Source organism: Giraffa tippelskirchi, chromosome 3 (assembly GCF_054371585.1).
Source record: "Giraffa tippelskirchi isolate mGirTip1 chromosome 3, T2T-mGirTip1v1.2.pri, whole genome shotgun sequence".
NCBI lineage: Eukaryota > Metazoa > Chordata > Mammalia > Artiodactyla > Giraffidae > Giraffa > Giraffa tippelskirchi.
In genome coordinates, this window is record NC_137277.1 from 179283017 (window position 1) to 179309372 (window position 26356).

A 26356-nucleotide genomic window follows, 5' to 3' on the forward strand; every position below is an offset into this window, starting at 1 on the left:
TTTCCTTTTGGATTAAGAAATATTATGGAATTTTGACAAGAATAACAATGTCCTTTAGAAAACGAAAACTGTATAACTGTATCTGAAAAGGAGTATCGTGTGGTTGGTTGCAAAGCTGTAACTGTGGAGTTAAGAGTTCTGTGATAAATACTGGCCATGATGAATTTGAGTTTTGTATCTTTGGAGAGGCATTTCATATCTTTGGGTCTTCATTTGCTGTTACTTATATGGGATTTTTAAAACTCCCTTTTCCGTAATGCCAGTAAGAATTTGATAGAAAGTGGATATGAAATATTGCTAGCATAGAGGCTGGCATAGGACAAATGCTCAGTAAGTAGTTTTTATTTAATTATTTAAACACATTTTAATATTTAAATAAAATGTGAGCCATTTCCTTTTGGTTCCACAGTTTTCATTGAGACCCAGACCTTTGAAACTGGGCCCTAGAATTCTGTCGAGAAATCCAAGCTGAGTATCCTTTTGTAGCTACCACTGAACTCCAGACCAGACTGTCATTAAAACTCTGTAGTTAACAGGCAGTTCATGTTGGGTGACTTCTCTCGAGGTTCCTGGATTGTTATTTGTCTGCTCTCTTTGTGGTTTAAATGGCATTTCTTACCTACTTTGCAATGTAGGAATGAGGGAAGAACCAAAAAAAAGGCTTCACATCCTTTCTACAGTACAATCTAAAGTTAAAAAAAAAAACCCAATATCGTAAAAAGAAGAAAATAGATACTCATAATTTTTAAAATTCTGCTTTACCTTTTGATAGGCTTTTCAGTCTTCCCTCTATTTTATCTGTCTGGGGATTCACAGTGATTATTCCCTTGTCAGCAGTCAAGACGGCAGTATTAGTGGCCTGAAAGTTGTTGCTACTGCAGTTGCTTTAGGCTCTGTTCCAGTAGAAGTTAGATGCTGCCCATTCCTGATGAAGAACTTGAAAGCCTTCCATTTCAAAGCATATATCCTTTTTTTCCCATCCCTTATGTCTAATCGTTGGCCTGCGTTGCCTTAGTGATTTTCATACTTGTGTTTAGTCGCAAATCCATGCCTTCAAAACTTTTTTGGGGGGACCCACTCTATAAAACAGACTAACCTGGGTACCCCATTTTTTTTTTTTAAAGGAAAGGTTTCAGATGGGAGTGGGGATTATTCACTGACGGCAGAAATCTCCACAGAGATGAGAGTGGAAAACCACTATCGTCTCTGCAGTTTGTCTTTTCTGATCCTGGTTCACACAGCAGGAACGTTGCTCCTTATTTCACTTATTACGAAGGGACTCACTAACCCTTGCTTCATTATTGCTAGCAGTCTCCTATCAGGGTTAATATCATTCTCCTCTCAATTTTTGTGCAAAAGTTTTCTTCCAACTTGGTGAGTTGGCCTTATAAAAATCATGGCACTAATAGAATTGAGTCTTAACACAAAAGCAACAGATTTGAAAAGAAATCAAAGGTGATACAAGATTTCATGTATGGGATGCTTTTTCTTCTCTTGAGCAAAGTTCCTTAAGAATGAGTCTTGAGTTCTCCTGTTCTGTAACCAACAGGAGGACTCACAAATGGCAGTGGAAGATACATCTCTGCTGCTCCAGGCGCTGAAGCCAAGTACCGCAGCGCAAGCAGTGCCTCCAGCCTCTTCAGCCCCAGCAGCACCCTTTTCTCCTCCTCCCGTTTGCGATATGGAATGTCTGATGTCATGCCCTCTGGCAGGAGCAGGCTTTTGGAAGATTTTCGAAATAACCGGTATCCCAATTTACAGTTGCGGGAGATTGCTGGGCACATAATGGAGTTTTCCCAAGACCAGCATGGTTCCAGGTGAGGACTTGGCTTTGGCACTTAAGGTAACCTAAATCTTAATGCCTTAAATTCCATGCCTCAGATAAGGTATACACTAAGGAAATGGCGATAAAATTAATGAAACAAAATTTGCCTTTTGGTATACTTCCTATTACTTATTTTAGAGGCTGTGAGAGCCATCAGATACAAAGTGATTGACAATAGCCATTTAGTAATCTGGATCACAACAAACTGTGGAAAGTTCTTAAAGAGATGGGAATACCAGACCAACTTAACCTGCCTCCCGTGAAGCCTGTATGTAGGTCAAGAAGCAACAGTTAGAAACGGACGTGGAACAACAGACTGGTTCAAAATTGGGAAAGGAGCACGTCAAGGCTGTATATTGTCACCCTGCTTATTTAACTTAGATGCAGAGTACATCACATGAAATGCCAGGCTGGATGAAGCACAAGCTGGAATCAGGATTGCTGGGAGAAATATCAGCAACCTCAGGTATGCAGATGACACCACCCTTATGGCAGAAAGCAAAGAGGAACTAAAGAGCCTTTTGATGAAAGGGAAAGAAGAGAGTGAAAAAGCTGGCTTAGAACTCAACATTCGAAAAATGAAGATCATGGCATCTGGTCCCATCACTTCATGGCAAATAGATGGAGAAACAATGGAAGTAGTTACAGGCTTTATTTTCTTGGGCTCCAAAATCACTGCAGATGGCGGCTGCAGCCATGAAATTAAAAGACGCTTGCTCCTTGGAAGAAAAGCTATGACAAACCTAGACAGCATATTAAAAGCAGAGACATTCCTTTGCTAACAAATGACAAAGGTCCCTATAGTCACAGCTATGGTTTTTCCAGTAGTCGTGTCCAGTAGTCATGTATGTGAGAGTTGGACCGTAAAGAAAGTTCAGTGCCAAAGAATTGATGCTTTTGAAGTATGATGTTGGAGAAGACCCTTGAGAGTCTCTCCTTGGGACTGCAAGGAGATCAAACCCATCAATCCTAAAGGAAATCAATGCTGATTATTCATTGGAAGGACTGATGCTGAAACTGAAGTTCCAACACACTGGCTACCTGATACGAAAACGCTTTTTAGAAAAGATGCTGATGCTGGAAAAGATTAAAGGCAGGAGGAGAAGGGGACGACAGAGGATGAGGTGGTTGGATGGCATCACTGACCTGATGGACATGAGTTAGAGCAAGCTCCGGGAGATGGTGAAGGATAGGGAAGCCTGGCATGCTGCCTTTCATGGGGTCTCAAAGAGTCGGACACATCTGGATCACATGCTGAAACAAACCTTTTTATCTTTCTGAAAGATTAGCCTGGTGTTCATTTGTTCATGAGAACCTTACAGAATGTCTACAATTCAAGAAGTATTAACACAAAGACTTGTGTACAATACTTGCTACTTTAATCACTGTTAAGAATCTTTCTCTCAAAGAGACACTGTTCAAATGCAAATTTGGATCCCTTGGCTCAGGAATAAGATGTTGCCACCACTTTCCTTTGTTGTTCCCTTCTGTAGAAGTAAGGGTCTGCACAGAGATTAGAAAATGCTATTATTTAGCTTTGGTTACCCCTCTCTGTTCCAGTGGACTTCACAGAAAGGGACCTTGGTCCTCAGGACAAGGCAGAGTTATGGTGACATCATCCAGCCTTCTCTCTCCCTTTTTCTTTCTCCCTGGTGGTTCCACTAAAACAACTCCCAAAGAACTTACCTCCTGTTTAAGTTCTGCCAGCTTGCTACTGGGCAAGGATTTTTCATATTTAAATCCTAAAGTCCAGATTAAGAGAAAAACATGTTTTTTTTCATACAGTCTCCTGAGCTAAAGGCAAACTGAGTAGCTGCTACTTTAGAAAGATACTGCACATAGATGACTACTGTTCCACACCATTAATGAAGGTGTACTGCTTCGTAAGAATGTGTGTTGAAGACTAAAATAGGGACCATGGGCTTTTAAGTTTATTGATTTGGGACTGGTTTGTAAAAGAAAACGTCTGGCCAAGTTCTCCTGGTGTTGTGCCTCTTGCCTTCACCTCTCTTTTTCTGCCCTACTTTCCATCTCTCCCTCCATCCCACATGGAAATACATGTCTTGTTGTAATGGCATGTACTGCAACTTAAATATACTTCTAAAAGCTTGGTTAAATTAGGTGATACTTCACAGTGTAACTTGTTTTTCCCTTTTCAGTAATTCTTCAAGTAAGTGAGCTCAAGTGATTTATTTAAGTAACAGTTGTGTGTGTGCATATATGCACATGCACACGTATACATATAGCTTAAGAACTGAAAAATTACATAAATTGAGCTAGTCTTTAGATATTTTCCAAGTCTTGCTAAAATGCTGTGATTGCTCTTTTTACTTTGTACTTCAGATTCATTCAGCTGAAACTTGAGCGTGCCACACCAGCTGAACGCCAGCTTGTCTTCAATGAAATCCTGCAGGCCGCTTACCAGCTGATGGTGGATGTATTTGGAAATTACGTCATTCAGAAGTTCTTTGAAGTAAGCCTTTGTTCTTTCTGTCTTTTGCCGTTAGAGACTCTCCACAGCATTTTGATTTTCATTAGCTGTTTTTAGAATTGCAGTTTCATTCCAGTCCTTAAAATGAAGCTCATCAACTCCAGAGGTTAATGCAGCTAGGCTGGCCAAACGAGCAGTTGATTATAACAGTACGATTTGGGACAAGCTGGAGAACTCCAATTTAGAGAATGTCCCTGGACTTGAGTTCCCTTGTATGGAAAATGAGAGGGTTGGGCATCCTTATTCATAAAGTCTCCATCAGTCTCATATGCTATTCAAATGAAAATAATAAGCCAAGGATGGAGAAACATTCTAGGAAGACTTAACATTGTGCAGTCCTACCCCTCGATTTTACTAACTTCCCCCCTGATCCTGTTGACTTGTATAAACAGACGTTATCATTTCTTATAGCAGCGTACAACAGTCTGTTCAGAAGAGAGGGTGCATGTGTGCTTTGGCTTAAACTTCACAAAGATGAAAGAACTTGATTTCAACTTATGGACTCATACACCTAAAGTGATGTAGGTTTGCTGCAAGAAATCCTTAAATATCCCACAGATACTGTCTAAAGCCTTAATAATAAACAGTGTCTTCCACATGTACTGTTGTTTTTAGAATAAATGTAAATGCTCTTGTAATTAATGGCATATAGGTATATTTAATAGTATTGATGAGTTAAGGGCATGTTTGAGGAATTGTGTATTTGTTTAGCAGAAGGTACTACAGTTGGATATCTGAGAAGTCTTTTTAACATTAAAAAGAGTTCCTCATAATCAGATTCTGATAACTACTGTCTTGAAGAAACAAAGGCTTTATAAACAAAAGGCTTAGTTAATCACAGATGACAGGGCTAAAAGAGGTATGCCAGTGGTTGATACAGAATAATGAATGCTTTGCTTTCTCTGGTTTCTTTCTTTCTACCTAAGTAATGGTGTTCACCCACACATTATGTCTAGTTTGGCAGCCTTGAACAGAAGCTGGCTTTGGCTGAACGGATTCGAGGCCACGTCCTGTCATTGGCACTGCAGATGTATGGCTGCCGTGTTATCCAGAAAGCTCTTGAGTTTATTCCCTCAGACCAGCAGGTAATTGTAAGTTTCCCCTTTAACTTTTCTCTTGGTGTTTGGTGTTTCTTCATGGTACATGTAGTGAACCTTGTAAATTTGTCAGTCTGTAGTTTTCTCTCAGTTTTTCTTTGGTGCTTGTGGCTGCCTTCTGTGCATGGCAAGCATGAATTGTGCAGTTAATTTTGTAAATTTATAGTGGATCAAGTGTCTTGTGTTAAACCAGTGGTTTCAAACATTTTTCCCTTTGACCAGAATTAAGTCTTAAGTAGGTGTGATTTTAGAGGTGGGTTTTTCGTTTGGTAAGTAGGAAAGAAAGTAGTCAATTTCTTGTACCTGAACTGACCCCAACAAACAAAACTTTTTCTAGTTTTCTTCACTTGCACCCTCTTACTCATTCATCCACCGTTTATTGAATGAGCTCTTGCCTAAGGCAGCATCTGGTCTGGCATACTGATCAGGTGCCCACCGCGTGCCAGTCGCCAGCACAGAGATAGCCAAGAGTGAGCACTGCCCACAGAACACATGTGGGAAAGGGTGACGTGAGAGCCTGTGCTCACGCCTTTGAGGGGAGGCTTTGTAGGAGGAGAAGTCCAGGCTACAGAGGAGGTAGACAGGAAAAAATGGGACAGAAATCTGAGGTGTTGTGTGCTGTGAGTGGGAGCTGATACAGAAAGCGCGTGAAGAGGCTCATGGCCTCAGAGCTGTCATGGAGGAGGTCCAGCCAGCCCCACACAGACCACGGGGCAGGGGAAGCCCCAGGCAGGTGTGCAGGCCGCACTGTGTCTGCGGGAGGCAGTACCTCGCGCCGCGGGTGCTGCCTGTCTGAACCCTCAGCCTTTGGGCTCTGAATTCACCCATCCAGCCCTTCTCAATGGAGGGGGTGACCGTGGTCTGGCAGTGATGAGCCACTTGCCCTCTCTGAGAACAGAGTTCGGTAATGAGAATCTTTACTCTGGGCTCAAGTTCTGAGCCAGACGAGGTACCCACCAACCTCTACAATTGAAAACAAAACACCCTGTTGGTGTTGGCGATGGCAATTGAAGGCTGGGGAGTCCAGAGTCCTTAAGCTGTGAGACTCAGATGGGCCCGTCACGATGCTGGTGAAGGCGGAGGGATTGTAGGAGACACCCAGCAGGTTGGGAGTTCATTTCATTCAGTGCCCAGCACAGGAGGTACAGCGGTAAGAAGTGGATGTTGTGTGTAAGTAATTAGAAGCGGGATGAGGCTACTAGTTTGTTTTCTTCTAATGTTCAGATCGTTAACAGTTTTAATTTTCTCTGGGATGTTCCAGGATGAAAATTTGATGGCTGAATCTTTCCTTGTTAATTTTCTTGTTTCTTTTGAACATGGAACTTTTCCCCTCTCTTGACCATAATGCCCGCTTACTGAAAGCAAGCAGGAAATTTTGATTTCCCAGGTATTTTTCATATCTTTGCCCTCTCCCACGAATATGATACATTGTTGATTTTTGTCTCCAGCTTTTCATATTTTACTGGATGTTTTTTGTTTGTTTTCTGATCCAGTGGCTGCATTGTAGTTTTTGTCTCCCTTCTCTTCCCTGCCACCACGCGGGCGTGGGCCCCTCCCCCCCCCCATTGTTCTTTCTGCCCTATATATTCCTGAGTATCTTTTCCTGATCTGGTTTCTCTGTGATTCCTGTTCTGGGTCTAAACTACATTTCCCAGTACGAATAACTTACTGTTTTCCAGATGTAAGTGTGTTTTAGGTGAAATAAACTGATCTTCGGTGGAATTTTTACCTCTTTGGGTTCAAGAAAATATTCAGGGAAGCCACTTCCCCTTCATTTTGATTATTAGAAGTGTTCCTGTATTTATCATTCTCATAATTATGTTTCTGTAAATTATTCTTTTCTGACATTTGATTAATTGCTTCAGCAAACTGTCGTGAATCTATTGCTTGTTTAGTCCCTGGCAGTGTAGTCTTGAATTTCTTTAATTAGAAAATCTTTTAGTGCTTTTACCTGCTTAACATCTCAAGGATTTAAGACAATTGTATTTATAAATGTCACCATCTTAAACTGGTTTGCTGTCTTTTCCCATACCGTAAATACAGAGTCAGCACCATGTAGGTAATATATAGAGATTGTATACAGCAAAGAAATTGGGCAGAAAGTACCAGGGCCCAGCCGTGGTGCAGCTATTCAGCTTAAGGAGACCTGAGACCTGAGGCAGTGAGTTTGGGGAGGGGATCCAATAAAAATCCCAGCGGCTCTTTTTCGGTACCCTTGTCACCCACACACACGTACACACCACATAATGTCTGGTCTTGTCCTGTATTTTTCCCTGACTTTGGGCACTTTTCATTGACTGAGAGTACTATTCTAGCTGATTATGCAGTAAGTCTGGTCTGGTGGAAGGATCATGTTGGAGTCACAGACTCAGGCTACAGTTCTGATTCAGTCACTGTCTATAGTTTTAACCCTTCTCAGACTCAGTATGTTCATATATTCATATATATGGGTGGAGGGAAGTGTGCAGGGTAATATTTAATTGACTAGTCGTTTGCTGACATGACCTGTATTGCCACACACAGGAGTCAGATTACTTGGGTTTGAATTGGGGCAAGTCCAGATCTATGATTTTTAACTAGTCAGCTAGTTTGTCTGTGCCTTGATTTCCTCATCTGTAATAGTGGCCACTGCATAGGACTGTCAGGCAGATACATGAGTCAGATCATGTTAAACACTTAGAGGCCTGCCTAGCTAGAGTCAGCTCTAGATTAATTACTGTCATTTTTAGTGATACATACTTTACAGGGTTGTCATGGTGAAAACATGGTGAATTGTATGTGATAGTCTCTAATACAGTATAGCTGATGTGATACCGGCTCCTTTCTGTTTGAAGTTGACTGCATTTTTTGGGAACTCCCGAGAGGTCTTTTGCAAGTTAGGGAACTTTTCTTAAGACTGGTTATTGTTATAGGCAATTTGCTATCATGTGGAAAAGCTCCAGGCCTCATTTGTTATCAAGGTTGTCTGAGTGCCTCAGCTGAGTTGTCCCACTTTCATTGTCATGGATTCCCTGCTCCGTGCTTTTGTGTTTGGTAAGGAGAACGTTGACTGTCCATGTGTTTGCTCTCTGTGATTCTGGTGCTGCTTTCTTCCCTTGTCTCAACTAGAATGAAATGGTTCGGGAACTGGATGGCCACGTGCTCAAGTGTGTGAAAGACCAGAATGGCAATCACGTGGTGCAGAAGTGCATTGAATGTGTGCAGCCCCAGTCTCTGCAGTTTATCATCGATGCGTTTAAGGGGCAGGTAAGTGACTTAGTAAAGAAATAAGGAAAACAAGTTGATGGGTGTTTCCATTGTGAGCAGAGAACACAGTGGGAGTGTTCTCAAGGGCTTAGTGTCTATTTTAGACTGCAGTCAATAGCAGTCCTCTTTCAGTGTTACTAGATACTAGCTCTGTGCACCTCCAGCTCTTCCCTTAATTGTCTATGGATCTTCTCTCCATCATTAAAGCAGGTGTCCGATCATGTCAGGATGAGATACTATCATCAGAGTTGTTAAGTCGTATATTTGAAGAGTAAGTTTTTTCATTTGGCTAAGTACTATTTATCTTGATATTTAAAAGTTTTTATCATATTTTAAAATTTAGGTGATTTATAAAACCAGTCTCACAGGTTATGTGTGACTATATCTTTAACAAGATGTGGGACTTCCCTGGTGGTCCAGTGGTGAAGACTCTGCATTTCTAATGCAGGGGTTGACTGAGGTCCTACACATCCACCTTCCCCCCTCCTCCCCAAATCTCAAGAAAACGCCAAGGTGCTTCTTAATTTTGGGGCGTTGGTTGGGGCAGTGATCAGGTTTGTTTGAACTCTGTTAAGTGGCATCCAACCAGAGCTAGCTTCTGATTTCTCCTTTTTATTGTGTATCATAAGAACCAGTGTGCTTTTAGCACCAACTTTCAAGCAGAGTTGATATTTTGTCATACCACAGCTTTTGTTGTTGTTTTTGAAAAGGAGGGGAGATTGGAAATATCAGGTAAATTTTCAGGTATAGTCATGTGAACTGCTAAAGCCTGTATCAAAATGGGATTTTAGAGTTGTTTAGGTTTTGCGGTTTGCTCAGTTACAGCAGTGGTTAAGTAGAGTACAGACACTGAAAGTGAAAGTCGCTCAGTCGTGTCAGACTCTTTGTGACCCCATGGACTATACAGTCCATGGAATTCTCCAGGCTAGAATACTGGAGTGGGTACGCTGTCCCTTCTCCAGGGGATCTTCCCAACCCAGAGATCGGACCCAGGTCTCCCGAGTTGCAGACGGATTCTTTACCAGCTGAGCCACAAGGGAAGCCCGGACAGTAATTGAGGATTATTTGAGATTTTCTGAGTTAATTTAAAAAAGAGTGCCTTTGTTTAAACTTAGGATCTTTCTTTGTGTGTGCTTGAAATACACAAAAAAGTAAAAGGATTAAGCCACCAAATGGGAGGGAATATTTTCAAGATGGAAAATGCCAATGAATTGATAGCCAGCATATATAAAGAACTCTTAAAGTCAAAGAGAATAATACAGGTTAATTCAGAAATGGGCCAAAAGCCTGAATAGACAGAAGAAACGTATGAAAAAGTAATCCCATTAGTAATCATGAAAATGCAAAATAAGACCACAAATAGTAGGTCATTTTCTTTCCTTTTTTTGACCATGCCACGTGGCATGTGGAATCTTAGTTCCTCAACCAGGGATCAAACTCTTTTGAAGTTTTGAAGCATTCCCGGCGTAGATATATACCTGATAAAATATTTGGTCATGTACTCCACCAGATATATTTAGCCATGTTTAAAGCAGCATGAGTCTCCTAATAGGAAAAGAGTAAATAAGCTAGATGTCCATCAGGAGAGGATCAGACCTCCCCCACCCCAAAAAAATCTTTCTCAACTTTATACTATACAGATTGATAAACAGAATAAATGATAGAAGCTCACAGTATTGTAAGTAAATATTTGAATTACCATGTTGAGTGAAATAAGTCAAGGTGTTCTAGACTGAGTGTTTGCCATTTTTATAAAGCTAAAATGGAGCAGAACAGTACAGTGTGTCACGTGTACAGTTGTACACATGAAGCTGCGTATAAAACACCTAGTACTGTGACTGACACTTGGTAAACATCTAAGACCTATGAACTGTAGCCCACTAGGCTCCTCTGTCCATGGGATTCTCCAGGCAAGAATACTGGAGTAGGTAGCCTTTTCCTTCTCCAAGGGATCTTCCCAACCCAGGGATCAAACCTGGGTCTCCTGCATGGCAGACACATTCTGTACCGTCTGAGCCACTAGGGAGCTTATTAAGTGTCATTACTGTCTTTATTCCTGACAGTAAATTTGAGGTGCAGGTGCTCCAGGTCATTTGGCCCGGAGGGCAGAGTTGAGACTGGGTCCTCTGGATCCGAAGCCTGTGTGTTCCCCTTGCTCCAGACTCAACAAAAGAGGAATCCTTTCTTGCTTCTTGCTGGAAAACACCCCAACTCAACTCAGAATATTTTCCTGTGGTTATGTGAAAGCATTCAGGCTGTGATCCAAACCCTTTTTCTGTTTTTAAAGCCATCATTTGACACCGTGGACTCTTTAACTGTGTTTTCTAATTTTCTATGATTAATGATTTCTTTAATTAATTCTCTATTCCTTTCTAAATAAACTTTTTGGGAAGGTCCTTCTTAGTTTTGAATTTGTATAAATCTGTGAATTCCTGGAATAGGTTTAAGAAATAAGAGTTTATCCTCACATGTCCATACATACCTTATTATTTGCAGAGAGAACTTAAATGCCATATTAATAATTTGGACTTGGAGTCAGAGTAGGAAATAAAATCCTGGCTGTGTCATTTACTGTCTCTAAGACTTTAGGCACATTATGTAAACTTAGGCACTTTGGTTTTTCTCATCTGTATAACCAAGAATAATCATGACTGTCTCTCGAGGTCATTGGGAAAATTAATGGGAAAATGTATATAAATAATACTGAAGCATTAAAAGTGGCACCTGTTATTTTTGGTTTTCTTGTTTGTGTTGGTCTGCCCTAGGTGTTTGCTTTGTCCACACATCCTTATGGCTGCCGAGTGATTCAGAGGATCCTGGAGCACTGTCTCCCTGACCAGACACTCCCTATTTTAGAGGAGCTTCACCAGCACACAGAGCAACTTGTACAGGTAGTGGAGTTGCCAGTAGAGTAACTGCAAAACACCTGTGGGCTTATGTGTTTTCTTAGCACAGGATTCTTTTCCAGAAGGGGTTAATGTGTTTAAAATGCCCATTGAAGCTCTGGGCAAGTTTTCACTTATACCAGCCTGGTTCATGTTTTATGAATATGGGTGATAAGTAGAACCCTGGGCTTGGAGTTGCGATCTACCTCTGAGTCATCAAGAGATCTGCCAGGAACTGTCAAAATCCAGAGCTCTGTCGTGGATTAAGCTAGCCATGGCCACTTAGGCAGGCCATGTAGTTTGTCAGTTTCATGTTTTCAAATGAACTCAATGGATTAGTTGATTTCTGTAGTTTTTAAAATTTGTCTTGCTTCTACAATTTTTGCTTCTAAAATTTTCTCCTATATCATACTGTTTGAACACTTCCTTCATGTAGTATGTTGTCATAAAGTAGTTTTTGGAGTAGTGCTTGTTGCTTGTTTTGCTGAGAGGTGTGAGATTATAAATGCTTTAAATATTCATTGTAGAAAAAATTGAAAGTGCAGAAAGGAGCAGCAGAACACAAGAAATGTTCCATAATCCTGCTGTCCAGAAGCAGACACGTTTGGCATACGCACTTTTTAAAAAAAGTATTCTTGTATGCCCTTAATTTTTTACATCTTACAAATATTTGTGCCGTTGGAATTCCTTGCTCACACACATTTATTCTTTAAACACGTCTTTCACTTTAGGTGAAATTGTATGCTTGTGATGTTATTTAATTAGGTGTTGCCAGTATTTCCAATTTTTCTTTGTTAAAGACAGGTGCAGAGACCCATTTGTACATTTCTGTTAGAAAAATAGCTCTTTATTTGAAATCCCTGACTAGGATCTTTGGGCGTAAATATATACAGAAACATTCCATTGTCTAGTAATGATGTGTTCCTGTTATGATAGGGAAAAATTGTCACTGCTAAGCTGCTAAGTCACTTCAGTCGTGTCCGACTCTGTGCAACCCCATAGACGGCAGCCCACCAGGCTCTGCCATCCCTGGGATTCTCCAGGCAAGAATACTGGAGTGGGTTGCCGTTTCCTTCTCCAGTGCATGAAAGGGAAAAGTGAACGTGAAATTGTCACTACCTATCCATTTAAAAATTTCCGTATGTGTTCTTTAGTATTCAGGTAAGCCATCTTGGTGTTAAAGATAGGTGTTGATTAATGTCAGAATTTAGGTAGCATAGAGCTTGTTTATATAAATTTAAAATTTTCTGTTTTTGAAACAGGATCAGTATGGAAATTATGTAATCCAGCATGTATTGGAGCATGGTCGTCCTGAGGATAAAAGTAAGATTGTAGCAGAAATTCGAGGCAATGTACTTGTGCTGAGTCAGCACAAATTTGCAAGGTATGTGCTTTGAATTACACGGACTGTTTTCCAGAAGAAATGATTAAATAGTATTTCAAGTCTAGAGAAATTGTTGTGCTTTTTTTCCTTCTTTTTAATGTTTATTTTCCTTAAAGTAATACATAGCTATTGAGTTCTGCTGCAAAATATGAAACATAAGACGTCTCTTAGTGGGCTCCTTGGACTCCTCCCTCCCCTAGAGTGAGCCACTTTGAAATATGGGGAATTTGTTTCTAAAGCATATACATTTTGTATTTTGGTAAACTGGATATTTCATGAATTTACTTTTTTGAAATTGTGAAATGTTCTTTACTTAGTTTCCTCCTTGATACTGGAATTAGAAGGAAGGTAACCATATCTTTATATAAGGCCTTCATATTCTTCAAAAGCTCTTTTCAAGTCTTCATATCATACCAGCCCAATAATTAAATGTATTAGTTATTCCCAGGTTGTGAAAGATGTTTTAGGTAGTTTGTAAGTAGCAGAGATTGAGGAAGAAATTGATGGCCCTCCAGTGGGTTAGTGATGTGATCTTCTGAGTAGAGGCTGTGTATCTTATCGTATGCATAACATGATTCTCTGTATTTTTTGGAATATTTTTCTTCTCTTGTTTTTAAAATAAATTGCGGGGCAGGTGACTCATACAGCCTTGATGTTTTTAAATTGTTCACTTTTAAATCTTCTTATGGCATGGAAAATAGAGACAAAAAATAAAACCACCCCCAGATCCAGTGTCTCAACACCCTAACCACATTAGGATCATCTCCTAGACCTTATATTGCTTTTTTTGGACATTGGCTAGGATCAGGAAAATAGAAGACAGAACCTCTTAGGTCTCTTTTTGGGGTCACAGTCCTATTTACTGTCTTGTTCAGTGTATTTAATGTCTCACACTTGTATAGTGTTAAGTATTACAGTTGTGGTCTGATAATGAGTGAGTAGCTACTTTGGGCCCAACCCTCTCACGTATAACAAGTAATAAATTATTTACGAAATGCCAGAAACTACCTGCAGGCATTAGACCAGGAGCACAGCCAGAAATGAGTAGAGGTGCTTGTTGATACTTGAAAGAAGGTTAACTGTGTTGGGAAAATTTCCTCCTCCTCCTCCTCCCACACCTCCTTTTTTGGGAGAGTGGGGAGATACATAATTGACGTGTAACATTGTGCAAGTTTTAGGTGTACAATCTGTTAGTTTGATAGATTTATATGTCGTAATACTCCTACAGTAACTTTAACTGTTACCATGTCACATAATTATCATTTTTGTGTTGAGAACCATTAAATATCTAGTGTGTTGGTAACTTTGAAATTTATAAGGTGTTGTTGACTATGATTAGGAAAGTTTTAGTCTGTAGGCTAAGTTGGGGTAGAAACTCGCTGGTGTTTCCAGAAGGCAGTGGCAGAGTGACAGGGGAGAAATGCTGGAAAGGAAGAGAACCAGGGGGAAGCCTAAATTGAAACTTTCCAAGTATCGGGTTGACTTCTGAACCACACTGCATAGGATGAACTCGAGGCAACCCTACCAAGGCTGAAAGAGTTTACAGGAGATTTTGTCTGCTGCTTACTGCATGGGAGAAGTTTGCAGTTTGCTTTCAGCAAAGATATTGCATGCCCAAAAAAGGGGTTAGGAGAGTAATACTCTTAGGAATATGACAGAACTCAGGGTATACAGTGCATCATTGGTCATGTCTAGATAACAGAAAAATGTGACCTATACTCAAGAAAAAATAAGAATGGAAAAATCCCCAGTGAATATAGTTCCATACCACCTAGATGTTGGAGTTAGCAGAGAAGGATTATAAAGCATTTTATAAAGTATATAATTTTATAATTATATAAAAACTATTATTTTTAAAATTAATGTTTATAAAAATTTGTATTAAAATTATAAAAAGTATAATTATATAAAAGTGTAAATTTTAGAATTTTATAAATTATACATTTTACAAATTTTATATAGGTAATTAGTATTTTAAAATATTATATTTTAAGGTAAAGTATTATAAAGTATTTCAGTTATACTCAAACATGTAAAGGAAAATGTGCGTATAGTGAAATGAAAAGATGAATGTCAGTAGAGAATTAGAAGCTTTATTACAGAAAGAATAACAGGGAAATTCTAGAGTAGAAAAGTATAATATCTGAAATAAAATTCACTATATGGCTTTAACAGTAAATTAAAGATAACAAAAGAGCCAGTAAATTTGAAAATTGAATAGAAACAAACCAATTAAGCAGGTTAGTGACCTTATGACATTTTTGATGGTAACCCAGAATACAAATTAAATTTTTTATCCACTTTGAATGCATAGGCACGTACATACATAACTGAAGACTGCCCATAATTAATTGATACTGACTACTCTGTTTCATTAAAAAAACAAACAAAAAAAGCTAGTCTCAAATCACTAAGTTGATTTTATCACCCACAATCTGGTTAAGAACCACAGTTTCAGAAATACTAGAATAAACTTTAAAGACTGGAACAATATGGATTGTGTGTTAAGGTGGCAGGGAGACTTTGGCCAGGTGGGATCCTGATCAGTGAGTGATTCTATCAAGTGTGATAGCCGACCTTGATTACCTTCTTGAAAGACAGGTTACTGTCAAGGAGTCAGTCTTCCACCCACAAGAATGAGTGTCCTGTTGCCAGCCTAGCTTAGTAGAAAATTCTGTTCTAAATCTGACCACGCTGGTCTTGGGTGGTTGAAAGGGCACCTCAGCCTGGCAGTTCTAAAAAGTGATGATTCTTTGCTTGAACATTTGGATATCGTGACTGGCTCAGTAATGTCCTAACTCCCTTTTCTTCTAAGGGAGAAGCCAGTGTCTGTTAGGAGATTCACTTCCACACGCCACACCTTCAGCTCATGCTAGAACTGCAGAGTGCTGTGGGAGGAACGTGACGGGGAAGGTTTTCACATACTGCTGCTGTATCAGAAGGGAGAGGCTGTTTGTGGTCTTAAACGTGATTATCAGATTTGATTTTCTCTGTGTGTCTTAAGAAGAAAGATTGAAGAAATGTCTGGTAGGATGGTAGTAGTTCTTGAACATTTTAGTTTGAGAATTTTGTTTTCTAAATAAAAGCACGTATGTAATAAATGCTCAGTATGCTAAACTCAGTATGCTCGGAATGCTAAACCAGATAACGTGGCGAGGGTCCTTTCAGAACGATGTGGAACCACCACCCTCTCTTTTGATTTAAAAATAGAAGTAGGGACTTGGTGTATGGACCTGGAGTAGGGACTTGGTGGTGGTTATTTGTGATGACTGTTTGATTATATAGGGCTGGCCTTTGAAAGAAGGAGTGAGACACTTATCTCTTGCCTTCTGGTGTTCCTAGAATAGGTATAGACATCCTTTTTTCAGCCCCTGAAGGCAAAATTAAGACAAATGGGTGAAATTTCAGGGAAACACATTTTATTTTAGTATATGAAGAATGTTTAAGAGAAACCATTCACTCTTATGGTCGGTTGCCCCAGAATCGCTTCCAAATCATTGGAAATTCTCATGCAGAGGCTAAATGGGCATCTTTCAGAATGGTCAGAAAAGAGCTTTCTGCATTAGCCAGATTTGAAAGTTCCTTTTCTACTTGAGTGTTCTGTGATCCAGAGCAGCTCTTCCCCCAGTCATGAAATCGTTGCAGAGTGTTCAGCTGCCTACTTACCAAATGTTCTCTCTGCCAAGTACTGGCTCCAGTAATACAAATACAAAGAATAAGGATTGTTCTTGTTCTTTGACATCACACAGCTTCCTCATACTCCCGGAGGCACAGAAGCTGAGTACCACTCACTGATGGACAGAAGCAGACATTCATGAGTAATCAGTCACTCCTGGGCGAGGCGCACCCTTTAGCATGGCTGGGTGTGATTTAATCAGGCTCTGCAGTCAGTCCCTCTGGATTGTAGAGGAACTCTGATTAAAAGTAACCGCATTTTTTTTTTCCTTTCCAAGGTTGAGACATCTGTGAAGTGTTTAGAAATGCGGACGCACCTGGGGGTCCTTCTTGTTCTTAAGAGACAGTGTGAAGTAGTTGACTGACGACTGTGGTTTCTCCTTATATCTGCCTTCACTCAGCAAGTCTGTAGGGCCTCTCTTAAGTGCCCAGCTCTGTGTGTGGCACTAGGGATCTAGATGTGAGAGAGACTTGTTCTTGGCCCCATTAAGCTCACAGAGGTGAGGAGAGAATTGACAGATGTTGATGCCTGTTGAAATTATGTTCATTACCCATTTCAGTTCATACCCAGTTGTGTGAACCTTTACTTACCTGGGTTTACCTTCCCCTGTTAGATGGTTGGGTCTGGTACCCTCCATGATCTGGGCTTGGCCATGGTCGATGTTGGAGATCACAGATGGCAAAGATAGGGTCCCATAGAGCCGAACAGATGAGGAATTAATCTTCCAAGAAATCTCATTTGCTGCTGACCTTGAGGTCAGAGCCCAGGCCAGATAAGCCCAGGCTAACGAGGTCCCTCTAAGGATTGGCCCTCGATTTGTCTCCTTACAGCAATGTTGTGGAGAAGTGTGTCACTCACGCCTCCCGTACAGAGCGCGCTGTGCTTATCGACGAGGTGTGCTCCATGAACGATGGTCCCCACAGTGCCTTATACACCATGATGAAGGACCAGTACGCCAACTATGTGGTCCAGAAGATGATCGATGTGGCAGAGCCAGCCCAGAGGAAGATCGTCATGCACAAGGTAGGCCAGTTTGTGCAGGTCTCAATCAGAGAGGAGGAGCTGGGCCCTCGCTCCTTCTCAGTTCTGAAATGGAAAGGAGAGTGGGCATCTTGCTTCTTCTTGCACAGTTTGTCACTGGATTGTGACTTCTTTTTCCTTTTATCTGGAGTGGCCACTGTCCCTGTGTTTGCTGTCCCTCCATCAGTAGTAACTCACTGGGGTGAATGTTAAACTCAGTCTTTGTGGGAGAGTCCCCTCCCTGTCTTGTACCTATTGTCTCCCAGGAGACCAGCTTCTCGGTCTGTCCGATCAACCTCCTTACCTTATTTCCTTTCCTCCCTCTCATCATTCATTCCACCACCGTTGACTGAACGAGCTTCTGCCTAAGGCAGCACCTGGTCTGGCACACTGACCTGATGCCCACTGTGTGCCAGCCGTCAAGCACAGAGATGGCCGAGACTGAGCACTGCCCACAGAGCACACGTGGGAAAGGGTGATGTGAGAGCCTGTGCTCACGCCTTTGAGGGGAGTCTTTGTAGGAGGAGAAGTCCAGGCTACAGAGGAGGTAGACAGGAAGAAATGGGACAGAAATCTGAGGTGTTGTGTGCTGTGAGTGGGAGCTGATACAGAAAGCGCGTGAAGAGGCTCATGGCCTCAGAGCTGTCATGGAGGAGGTCCAGCTGGCCCCACACAGACCACGGGGCCAGGGAAGCCCCAGGCAGGTGTGCAGGCCGCACTGTGTCTGCGGGAGGCAGTACCTCGCGCCGCGGGTGCTGCCTGTCTGAACCCTCAGCCTTTGGGCTCTGAATTCACCCATCCAGCCCTTCTCAATGGAGGGGGTGACCGTGGTCTGGCAGTGATGAGCCACTTGCCCTCTCTGAGAACAGAGTTCGGTAATGAGAATCTTTACTCTGGACTCAAGTTCTGAGCCAGACGAGGTACCCACCAACCTCCAATTGAAAACAAAACACCCTGTTGGTGTTGGCGATGACAGTTGAAGGCTGGGGAGTCCAGAGTCCTTAAGCTGTGAGACTCAGATGGGCCTGTCACGATGCTGGTGAAGGCGGAGGGAATGTAAGAGACACAGAGAACATTGGAAGTTCATTCATTTACCAAATACTTAGAAGCACACGTGCTCTCCGTGAACTCTCCCTTCACCAGGACACTGTGTTGGTAGGCCCAGCAGTGTTGTAGACGATTACACTGATGCTGGGGAAATACTGGGGAGGGCTGTGAGAGTGTGGAAGGGTGCCTCTCCTGATAAGGGGCTACAGAGAAGGCTCCCTACGAGAGCGACATTTGAATAAAGCCCTGAACCTTTCCAGGTGGAGGGAACCTAGTGTGTGAAAGCTTAGAAGCAGGAGACAAGACTGTATTTAAATGGAGAAGTACAGCAAGTCCAGTGGGACAGGACTGTGGTGCCAGAATCACATTGACGTTTCAAATAATGGTCCTGGCCGATGAGTAACTTGGAGGAGACGAGGCAGTGAGGGCTGGACAGGGGATTGTTGAAACAGTTAAGCCAAGAGGTGAGTGGCGGTTTTGAGATTCAAGAGAAGTGGACAGAAGGGGGCTTCGCAACTGGTTTGATTGAGGGAGTTGAGAGAGGAGGGGGAATCCTAAGAATCTGAAAAGCCTAAGACTTCTGCTCTCTCACAGCTAGGCATACCCATTTTAGGAAGAGGGAGCATTGAGAATGGAACAGGTTCCTTTCCATTTCCCTTTAAATCAAGCGGAAGATGGAGCTCAACAGTGTTGTATATGCACATTGTTAGTGTTTTGTCTGGAAGAGGACAGATGTAAAGGTTAAGTGGCTGGACTCATCAGTGAGCCAGTCCTGGGAACAGACAGGTGAAGGGATTGAATTTCACTTAGTTTCTAAAAGGAGAGCTGCCAAAAGCAAGGGGTTTGGAGCCTCGGGTACTAAGGACAAAAGCATCAGCTATGTATGTAGTCATGATTGCAACCCAAATGGAAGTGTGGTGTCCTTTCTGCAAGTGAGTTTATTTAGGAAGGTTAGGCAAATGGTCGGGGTGCCACAGCTGGGAGTTTGAGCCAAGGACTGTGCATAGTTTCCCAGGCCGGCTCCTAGGTGAGAGTGTAAAGCTAATATGGGTCTGTGTCCCATGTGGGTTACAGAAGTGGTTTTTGGAGCCACCTGACCCTTCCTTGCTTTGAGGGCACAACTAAACAGACAAAACAGTCTGCATGGAACACTCAGGCTTGAGAGAGAGTGTCCATCTTCCCTGGCACGTTGTCCTGTGTTGACAACTAACTGGGGAGCTGTGATGGGGAAGCAGCTCAATGTTGTAGGTCTTCACTGTCTGTGTGGCATGTTGGTGATTCCACAAATGATTTCTGAACGCAATGTGTTGTAGGTGAGGTATGTAGAAGGCTCTGTGAGGTCACCAACGATGAAAGGTGGTTCCAGCGAGGAAGCACCTCCTGAGTTGTGTGGGATGCACAGGACTTGCGGATATGGGTCTGCCCCAGGGGTTGTTGGGGAGCAACAGAAGAGATGCTTGTAGGGCAGAGTGTCTTGGAGAGGTGAAAGATGAGGCTGGAGCAGAGCTGTGAGAGGAGTAGCCAGACAGTGGGGGGCCGTTTGACTTTAGATGAGTGACTTAACCACTGTGCCTCCATGTTTTCATCAGTGAAACGAGGATAATCACACCTCTTATGAGGCTTCAAGATGGACGGTTCTTGGCTCATGTTCATCCTTTTTATTGTTATCATTAGTAGCTTCTGTGATTTGCTATGAACTGGAGAGCAGGGTCAGGTGATGAGGGCAGGGTTCATGGTCCCCAGAAAGCAGTCCCTGCTGCTCAAGAGAGCCATGGGGCTGAGAGCCTCCCTCAGGGGCTGCCATGCCGGGGGTGGACGGTGTGGTCATGTCTCAGGATGCACAGTCTCCACACGCTGTCCTGGAAGTGGTCTGTGGTTGTCTGACCTCCAGAGCCCTCACATCCTGCATCCGCGCTCAGGACAGGAGCCGCTCTCCTCATCTGCTGGGTCACTGTAGCTCATGAATTCAGGTGCTCAGGCTGAGCTAGTGAAAGATGTTGCTTGTGGGGTGTGCGTACCTGTGGGCACCACATGGTGTCCCCCAGGGCAACTTGCTCCTGGGAGCAAGTTGCCCTGGAGCCTGTCTCCGGCCAGAGTAACACAGACTGTGCTTTCTCCGCAGATCCGGCCCCACATCGCGACTCTTCGTAAGTACACTTACGGCAAGCACATCCTGGCCAAGCTGGAGAAATACTACATGAAGAATGGCGTTGACTTAGGGCCCATCTGTGGCCCCCCTAATGGTATTATCTGAGGCGGTGTCACCCCGTGCCCTCATTCCCACTGACCTCACTGGCCCACTGGTGAATCCAACCAGCAACCAGAAATGTTCCAGTGTAGAATCCAAAAATGGGTGAAATGGTTGCTCCAGGATTACCCTCTCCTCCCAAAAAAAGGAATCAAATCCACAAGTGGAAAAGCCTTTGTAAATTTGTTTAATTTTATTACGCATAACATGTACTAATTATTTTTTTTAATTGACTGATTGCCCTGTTGTTTTACTGGTGTATAGGATATTTGTACATAGGTAACCAGTGTACATGGGAGGCCACATATTTTGTTTGATGTTGTATCTATATTCCACGTGTGGGAACTTTCAGGGTGGTTGGTTTAACAAAAAAGTTAAAAAAAAAAAAAAGAAAAAAAGTTTTTAACTCATTTGCCTCATTGGCAAGTTTTGCAAATAGCTCTTCCCCACTTCCTCATTTTAGTAAAAAAGAAAAACAAAAAAAAACCTGAGAAGTCTGAATTTTAGTTAAATGACCCCAAGCTGGCATTTAACAATGTTTATAAAAAATATATATATATATATATAAATATATATATATAATGAAAATCATTTCAGAGTTGCAAAAGCCTCAGTTTATGACATTAAGTTTATGAAACTTCTGAAAATTGCCTTTTTTGGAGACTATTATGCTGAAGAAAAAATGGTGTAGTCCGTTTTGTGAGGAGGAGATGTGAGCACCCAGAATGTCTTTCAAGGCCAGGCGGGTATGATTGTTTACTGCCTACTGGATTTTTTTCTGTTAACATTGAAAGGCAAAAATCTGATTATTTAGCATGAGAAAAAAAAATCCCAACTCTGCTTTTGGTCTTGCTTCTATAAATATATAGTGTATACTTGGTGTAGACTTTGCATATATACAAATTTGTAGTATTTTCTTGTTTTGATGTCTAATCTGTATCTATAATGTACCCTAGTAGTCGAACATACTTTTGATTGTACAATTGTACATTTGTATACCTGTAATGTAAATGTGGAGAAGTTTGAATCAACATAAACACGTTTTTTGGTAAGAAAAGAAAATTAGCCAGCCCTGTGCATTCAGTGTATATTCACACCTTTTATGGTCGTAGCATATAGTGTTGTATATTGTAAATTGTAATTTCAACCAGAAGTAAATTTTTTTTCTTTTGAAGGAATAAATGTTCTTTATACAGCCTAGTTAACTTTTAAAAAGAAAAAAAAATAGCTTGGTTTTATTTGTCACCTAGTCAGATAGTAGCGAGATCCTTTCTAAATGTTATTCAAAATAATTCAGTTCACACTAGTGGTTTTTTTTTTTTAATCCTAAAAAAGTAATGTTTTGCTTATTTTGTGACAGTCAAAAGGACGTGCAAAGTTCAACCCCGCCCTAACTTTCCTACAATCAGAGCCCCTCTCACCTTGTAAAGTGTGAATTGCCCTTCCTTTTTGTACAGAAGATGAACTGTATTTTGCATTTTGTCTACTTGTAAGTGAATGTAACATACTGTCAATTTTCCTTGTTTGAATATAGAATTGTAACACTACACGGTGTACATTTCCAGAGCCTTGTGTATATTTCCAATGAACTTTTTTGCAAGCACACTTGTAACCATATGTGTATAATTAACAAACCTGTGTATGCTTATGCCTGGGCAACTATTTTTTGTAACTCTTGTGTAGATTGTCTCTAAACAATGTGTGATCTTTATTTTGAAAAATACAGAACTTTGGAATCTGAGTTTGTGCTTTATTATTATTATTATTATTTCCACTATAGTACCCCAGAGCAGACAACCCTTTTCTTATTTGTGTCTCTTCTTTGTTTTGTTTTTGTCTTGTGAGAGGGTTTAGCCTGACCCACATGCATCGTGATGTCCAACTTCTGTTGAAAAATCAGAAAATTCACCTTCCTGGGTGCCCATCACAGGGAGCATCCTCAGAAGGCCTAACCCCCACTATCTGCTTGGTTCTTTTTATTTGCACTCTCTGGGCTTCTGCACCTGTTGTGAGCCCAAAGGGCCTGAATTAGAATCCAACAGATTATAAATGTCTCCTGGTTAAGTTAAATGTCTTCTCCTCACTTTCTGAGGCAGGGTGGTAGGGAAGGCCTCCCTGCCCTGGGGTCCCCTTTCCCTTTCCTTGTCTGGGCTGCTCCTGTCTGCACCCCACCCTTCTGTGTCCTCACCCCAAGGTTGGCCCAGGCTGGCCTGCTGTCCCTAGCTCACTCTTCTGAGCATCACATTGGGGACCTCTTCCAGCAGTGAGTTCAGGAGGCTGTAGCTCACTGAAGTACCTGCCATCTGTGCCTGAAGATGCCCCCCTCCCCTTCTTTACCATTTTTGCTCCAGGAGCAGCTTTGGCAGAAAACCACCACTGAAACTTGGTTGGCAACGACAGGATGGGCTCAGCCAGGGGCACTGGAAGTGAAGCCTCAGGGTGGATGGAAAAGGGACTTCCCAGGGTCCCCTCCCAAGGGCGAGGGACGGTCACTAGCAGCCCGTGTGGTCTGGGGAGAAGCGGAGGGGAAAGTAGCTGAGACAGTGGAGGGTTCAAGTCCAGAATCTGATTTTGCCTTAGCAGCTATAATGGAGTCCTTCCCGAACCCTCTTCCGAGGCCGTAGTCATCATGAGCCCACTAGAGATGGCATGCTGGAAGTGTGTGCGACTCTTGAGTAGTGTGGCTCTGCAATCAGACCAGGGTTCAAATACCTAACCCTAACCTGATCTTTTTTTAATATTTGTATATTTATTTGGCTGTGTCGGGTCTCGGTTGCAGCACGCAGAAGCTTTTGCTGGGGTGCATAGATTTATCTAGTTGCAGCACAAGGGGTCAGTAGTTGAGGTATGCGGGCTTAGTTGTCCTGTGGCCTGTGGGATCTTAGTTCCTCAGCCAGGAATCGAACCCCTGTCCCCTGCATTGCGAAGCAGATTCTTGACCACTCGACCACCAGGGTAGTCCTTTTACCTAATCTTTAACCGAATTTCCTTGCTGGAAATGGATGGAAGGCCATCAATTGCGTGTATGTGAAGTGGTTCTTAAATCATGGAAAGTTAACAGCTTTTAGACAGTTACGGTTTTACTGGACCTTTGCAGAGGCTGTGAACAAAGCAGGCAAAACAAGAGGTTGAATTTCTTTCTCTCCCATGGGTCTACTGTCTGTGACCTTGAGGTGGTAATTTTGCCTGCCTGATCCTCAGTTGCCTCTTCTATAAGACTGAAGTAATACCTCTGAAAGCTGAAGTAAGATGGAATTGTTAATAAACATGTCAAGGGACTTCCCTGGTGGTCCAGTGGTTAAGACTCTATGCTCCCAATACAGGGTGCCTGGGTTCGATCCCTGGTGGGGGATTGGATCCCTCGTGTTGTAGCTAGGACTCAGGCAAAAAATAAAAGATGTCAAGTGCCTGCAACCTAGGAGGTACTCATGTAGGTTTTCTCTTGTACCTGGACTATTTATACTTAGATTTTGTACTTTTTTCCCTCCTCCTTTTACTCAATATTTAGAGAAATGTTTTGTGTTTTTAGAGGTAAGAAAGCAAGGTGCTAGGTTGGAAATGTGATACCTCCACCATCTTACTTCAATCCTGTGTCTTTGAGGCCTTTGTGGTCAGACAAATACAGGTTTTCATCCCAATTGCCCTTTATTACCTGGGTCATCTCTCTGAGTCCAAATTTTCTTCTCTGTGAAATTGGGGAAAACAGTACTTCATGTCCAAGGTTGGCTGTGAGGATGAACTGAATTACGTAGCCTAGCAGAGTGCCTGGCACATTAGTGCAATAAATGATATTTATCATTTTTTACCTTTAATAGCACTCCTCCAGATGTTTGTGCACGGGTTTTGGTGAACCAAACAATCCCTGTCCATTATGTAAAGAAGTTTAAAAGTGTTAGTCGCTCAGTCGTGTCCGACTCTTTTTGACTCCATGGAGTCAAAATTCCTGCTCATGGAATTCTCCAGGTAAGAATGAATACTGGAGTGGATAGCCATTCCCTTCTCCAGGGGATCTTCCTGACCCAGAGATCGCAACTGGGTTTCCCACCGCAGGCAGATTCTTTACCGTGTGAGCCACCGGGGACGAAAAGTCATTCATTATGAACTAACTGGGCCAGGCACCCAAGAGATAGTTTTTACATGTTCTCTCATTTCTCACAACAGTCCTGCAAGAAATGTGGTGGTTCTCATCTTGTTCAGTCGCTCAGTCGTGTCCGACTCTGCAACCCCATGAGCACCAGGCCTCTCTGTCCATCACCAACTCCCGGAGTCTACCAAAACCCATGTCCATCGAGTCAGTGATGCCATCCAACCATCTCATCCTCTGTCGTCCCCTTCTCCTCCTGCCCTCAATCTTTCCCAGCATCGGGGTCTTTTCAAATGAGTCAGCTCTTTGTATCAGGTGGCCAAAGTACTGGAGTTTCAGCTTCAACATCAGTCCTTCCAGTGAACACCCAGAATTGATCTCCTTTAGGATGGACTGGTTGGATCTCCTTGCAGTCCAAGGGACTCTCAAGAGTCTTCTCCAACACCACAGTTCAAAAGCATCAATTCTTCGGCGCTCAGCTTTCTTTATGGTCCAACTCACATCCATACATGACTACTGGAAAAACCGTAGCCTTGACTAGATGGACCTTTGTTGGCAAAATAATGTCTCTGCTTTTTAATATGCTATCTAGATTGGTCATAAGTTTCCTTGCAAGGAGTAAGTGTCTTTTAATTTCATGGCTGCAATCACCATCTGCAGTGATTTTGGAGCCCCCCAAAATAAAGTCAGCCACTGTTTCCACTGTTTCCCCATCTATTTGCCATGAAGTGATGGGACCGGATGCCATGATCTTAGTTTTCTGAATGTTGAGCTTTAAGCCAACTTTTTCACTCTCCTCTTCACTTTCATCAAGAGGCTCTTTAGTTCTTCAATTTCTGTCATAAGGGTGGTGTCATCTGCATATCTGAGGTTATTGATATTTCTCCTGGCAATCTTGATTCCAGCTTGTGCTTCTACCAGCCCAGTGTTTCTCATGATGTACCCTGCGTATAAGTTAAATAAGCAGGGTGACAATATACAGCCTTGACGTACTCCTTTTCCTATTTGGAACCAGTCTGTTGTTCCATGTCAACATGTGTGGTGGTTCTCATCTTGTAGATGTGGAAATGGGTTCTGGGTTCTGATGCAAGTCTTTGGGTCAGACCAATGCTTGGCCTGAAACTTTTCCCCTTGGCACCTTGTGGGAGGGACTGAGGCTGGGGTGGACCCCCCCTCTGCAGGATTGCATTTAAGGGCGCAGGCTGAACCTCCTCATTTGACTGACTGCCAGTACCAGCTGCTAACAAGTCCATTCAAGGATGTGAGGTCCTGGGCTGCCACCGTATGAGACTGGCATTCTTGGTCTCTTACAGAGTCCCTTCAACATGTCCCTCCAACGCACTTTGATGATAA

General features: G+C 42.3%; 1 protein-coding gene and 2 non-coding genes across 52 annotated transcripts in view; all 3 read left to right on the forward strand.

Annotated features, from left to right (window-relative positions):
* Positions 1 to 21405, forward strand: part of PUM1 (pumilio RNA binding family member 1) — a 121597-nt gene extending 100192 nt beyond the window's left edge. For 27 of the 50 annotated variants that reach the window (XM_081586079.1, XM_081586096.1, XM_081586084.1 and 24 more), the window contains 8 exons: positions 1550 to 1817; positions 4169 to 4298; positions 5273 to 5401; positions 8522 to 8659; positions 11425 to 11550; positions 12807 to 12928; positions 17435 to 17627; positions 20794 to 21405. In XM_081586079.1, the coding sequence (XP_081442205.1) occupies positions 1550 to 1817; positions 4169 to 4298; positions 5273 to 5401; positions 8522 to 8659; positions 11425 to 11550; positions 12807 to 12928; positions 17435 to 17627; positions 20794 to 20925 (1238 nt within the window). In that variant the 3' untranslated portion in view covers positions 20926 to 21405. Of the gene's footprint in view, positions 1 to 1549; positions 1818 to 4168; positions 4299 to 5272; positions 5408 to 8521; positions 8660 to 11424; positions 11551 to 12806; positions 12929 to 17434; positions 17628 to 20793 lie in introns of all 50 variants that reach the window. The other 23 variants (XM_081586076.1, XM_081586094.1, XM_081586082.1 and 20 more) reach the window with 1 other exon arrangement.
* LOC145543967 (small nucleolar RNA SNORD103/SNORD85) lies at positions 6274 to 6358 on the forward strand. The gene has a single exon (XR_014081196.1). It is a non-coding gene; the product is annotated as a small nucleolar RNA SNORD103/SNORD85 (small nucleolar RNA).
* On the forward strand, positions 18456 to 18540 carry LOC145543966 (small nucleolar RNA SNORD103/SNORD85). Its single transcript, XR_014081195.1, has one exon. It is a non-coding gene; the product is annotated as a small nucleolar RNA SNORD103/SNORD85 (small nucleolar RNA).
* Positions 21406 to 26356: the final 4951 nt, after the last annotated feature.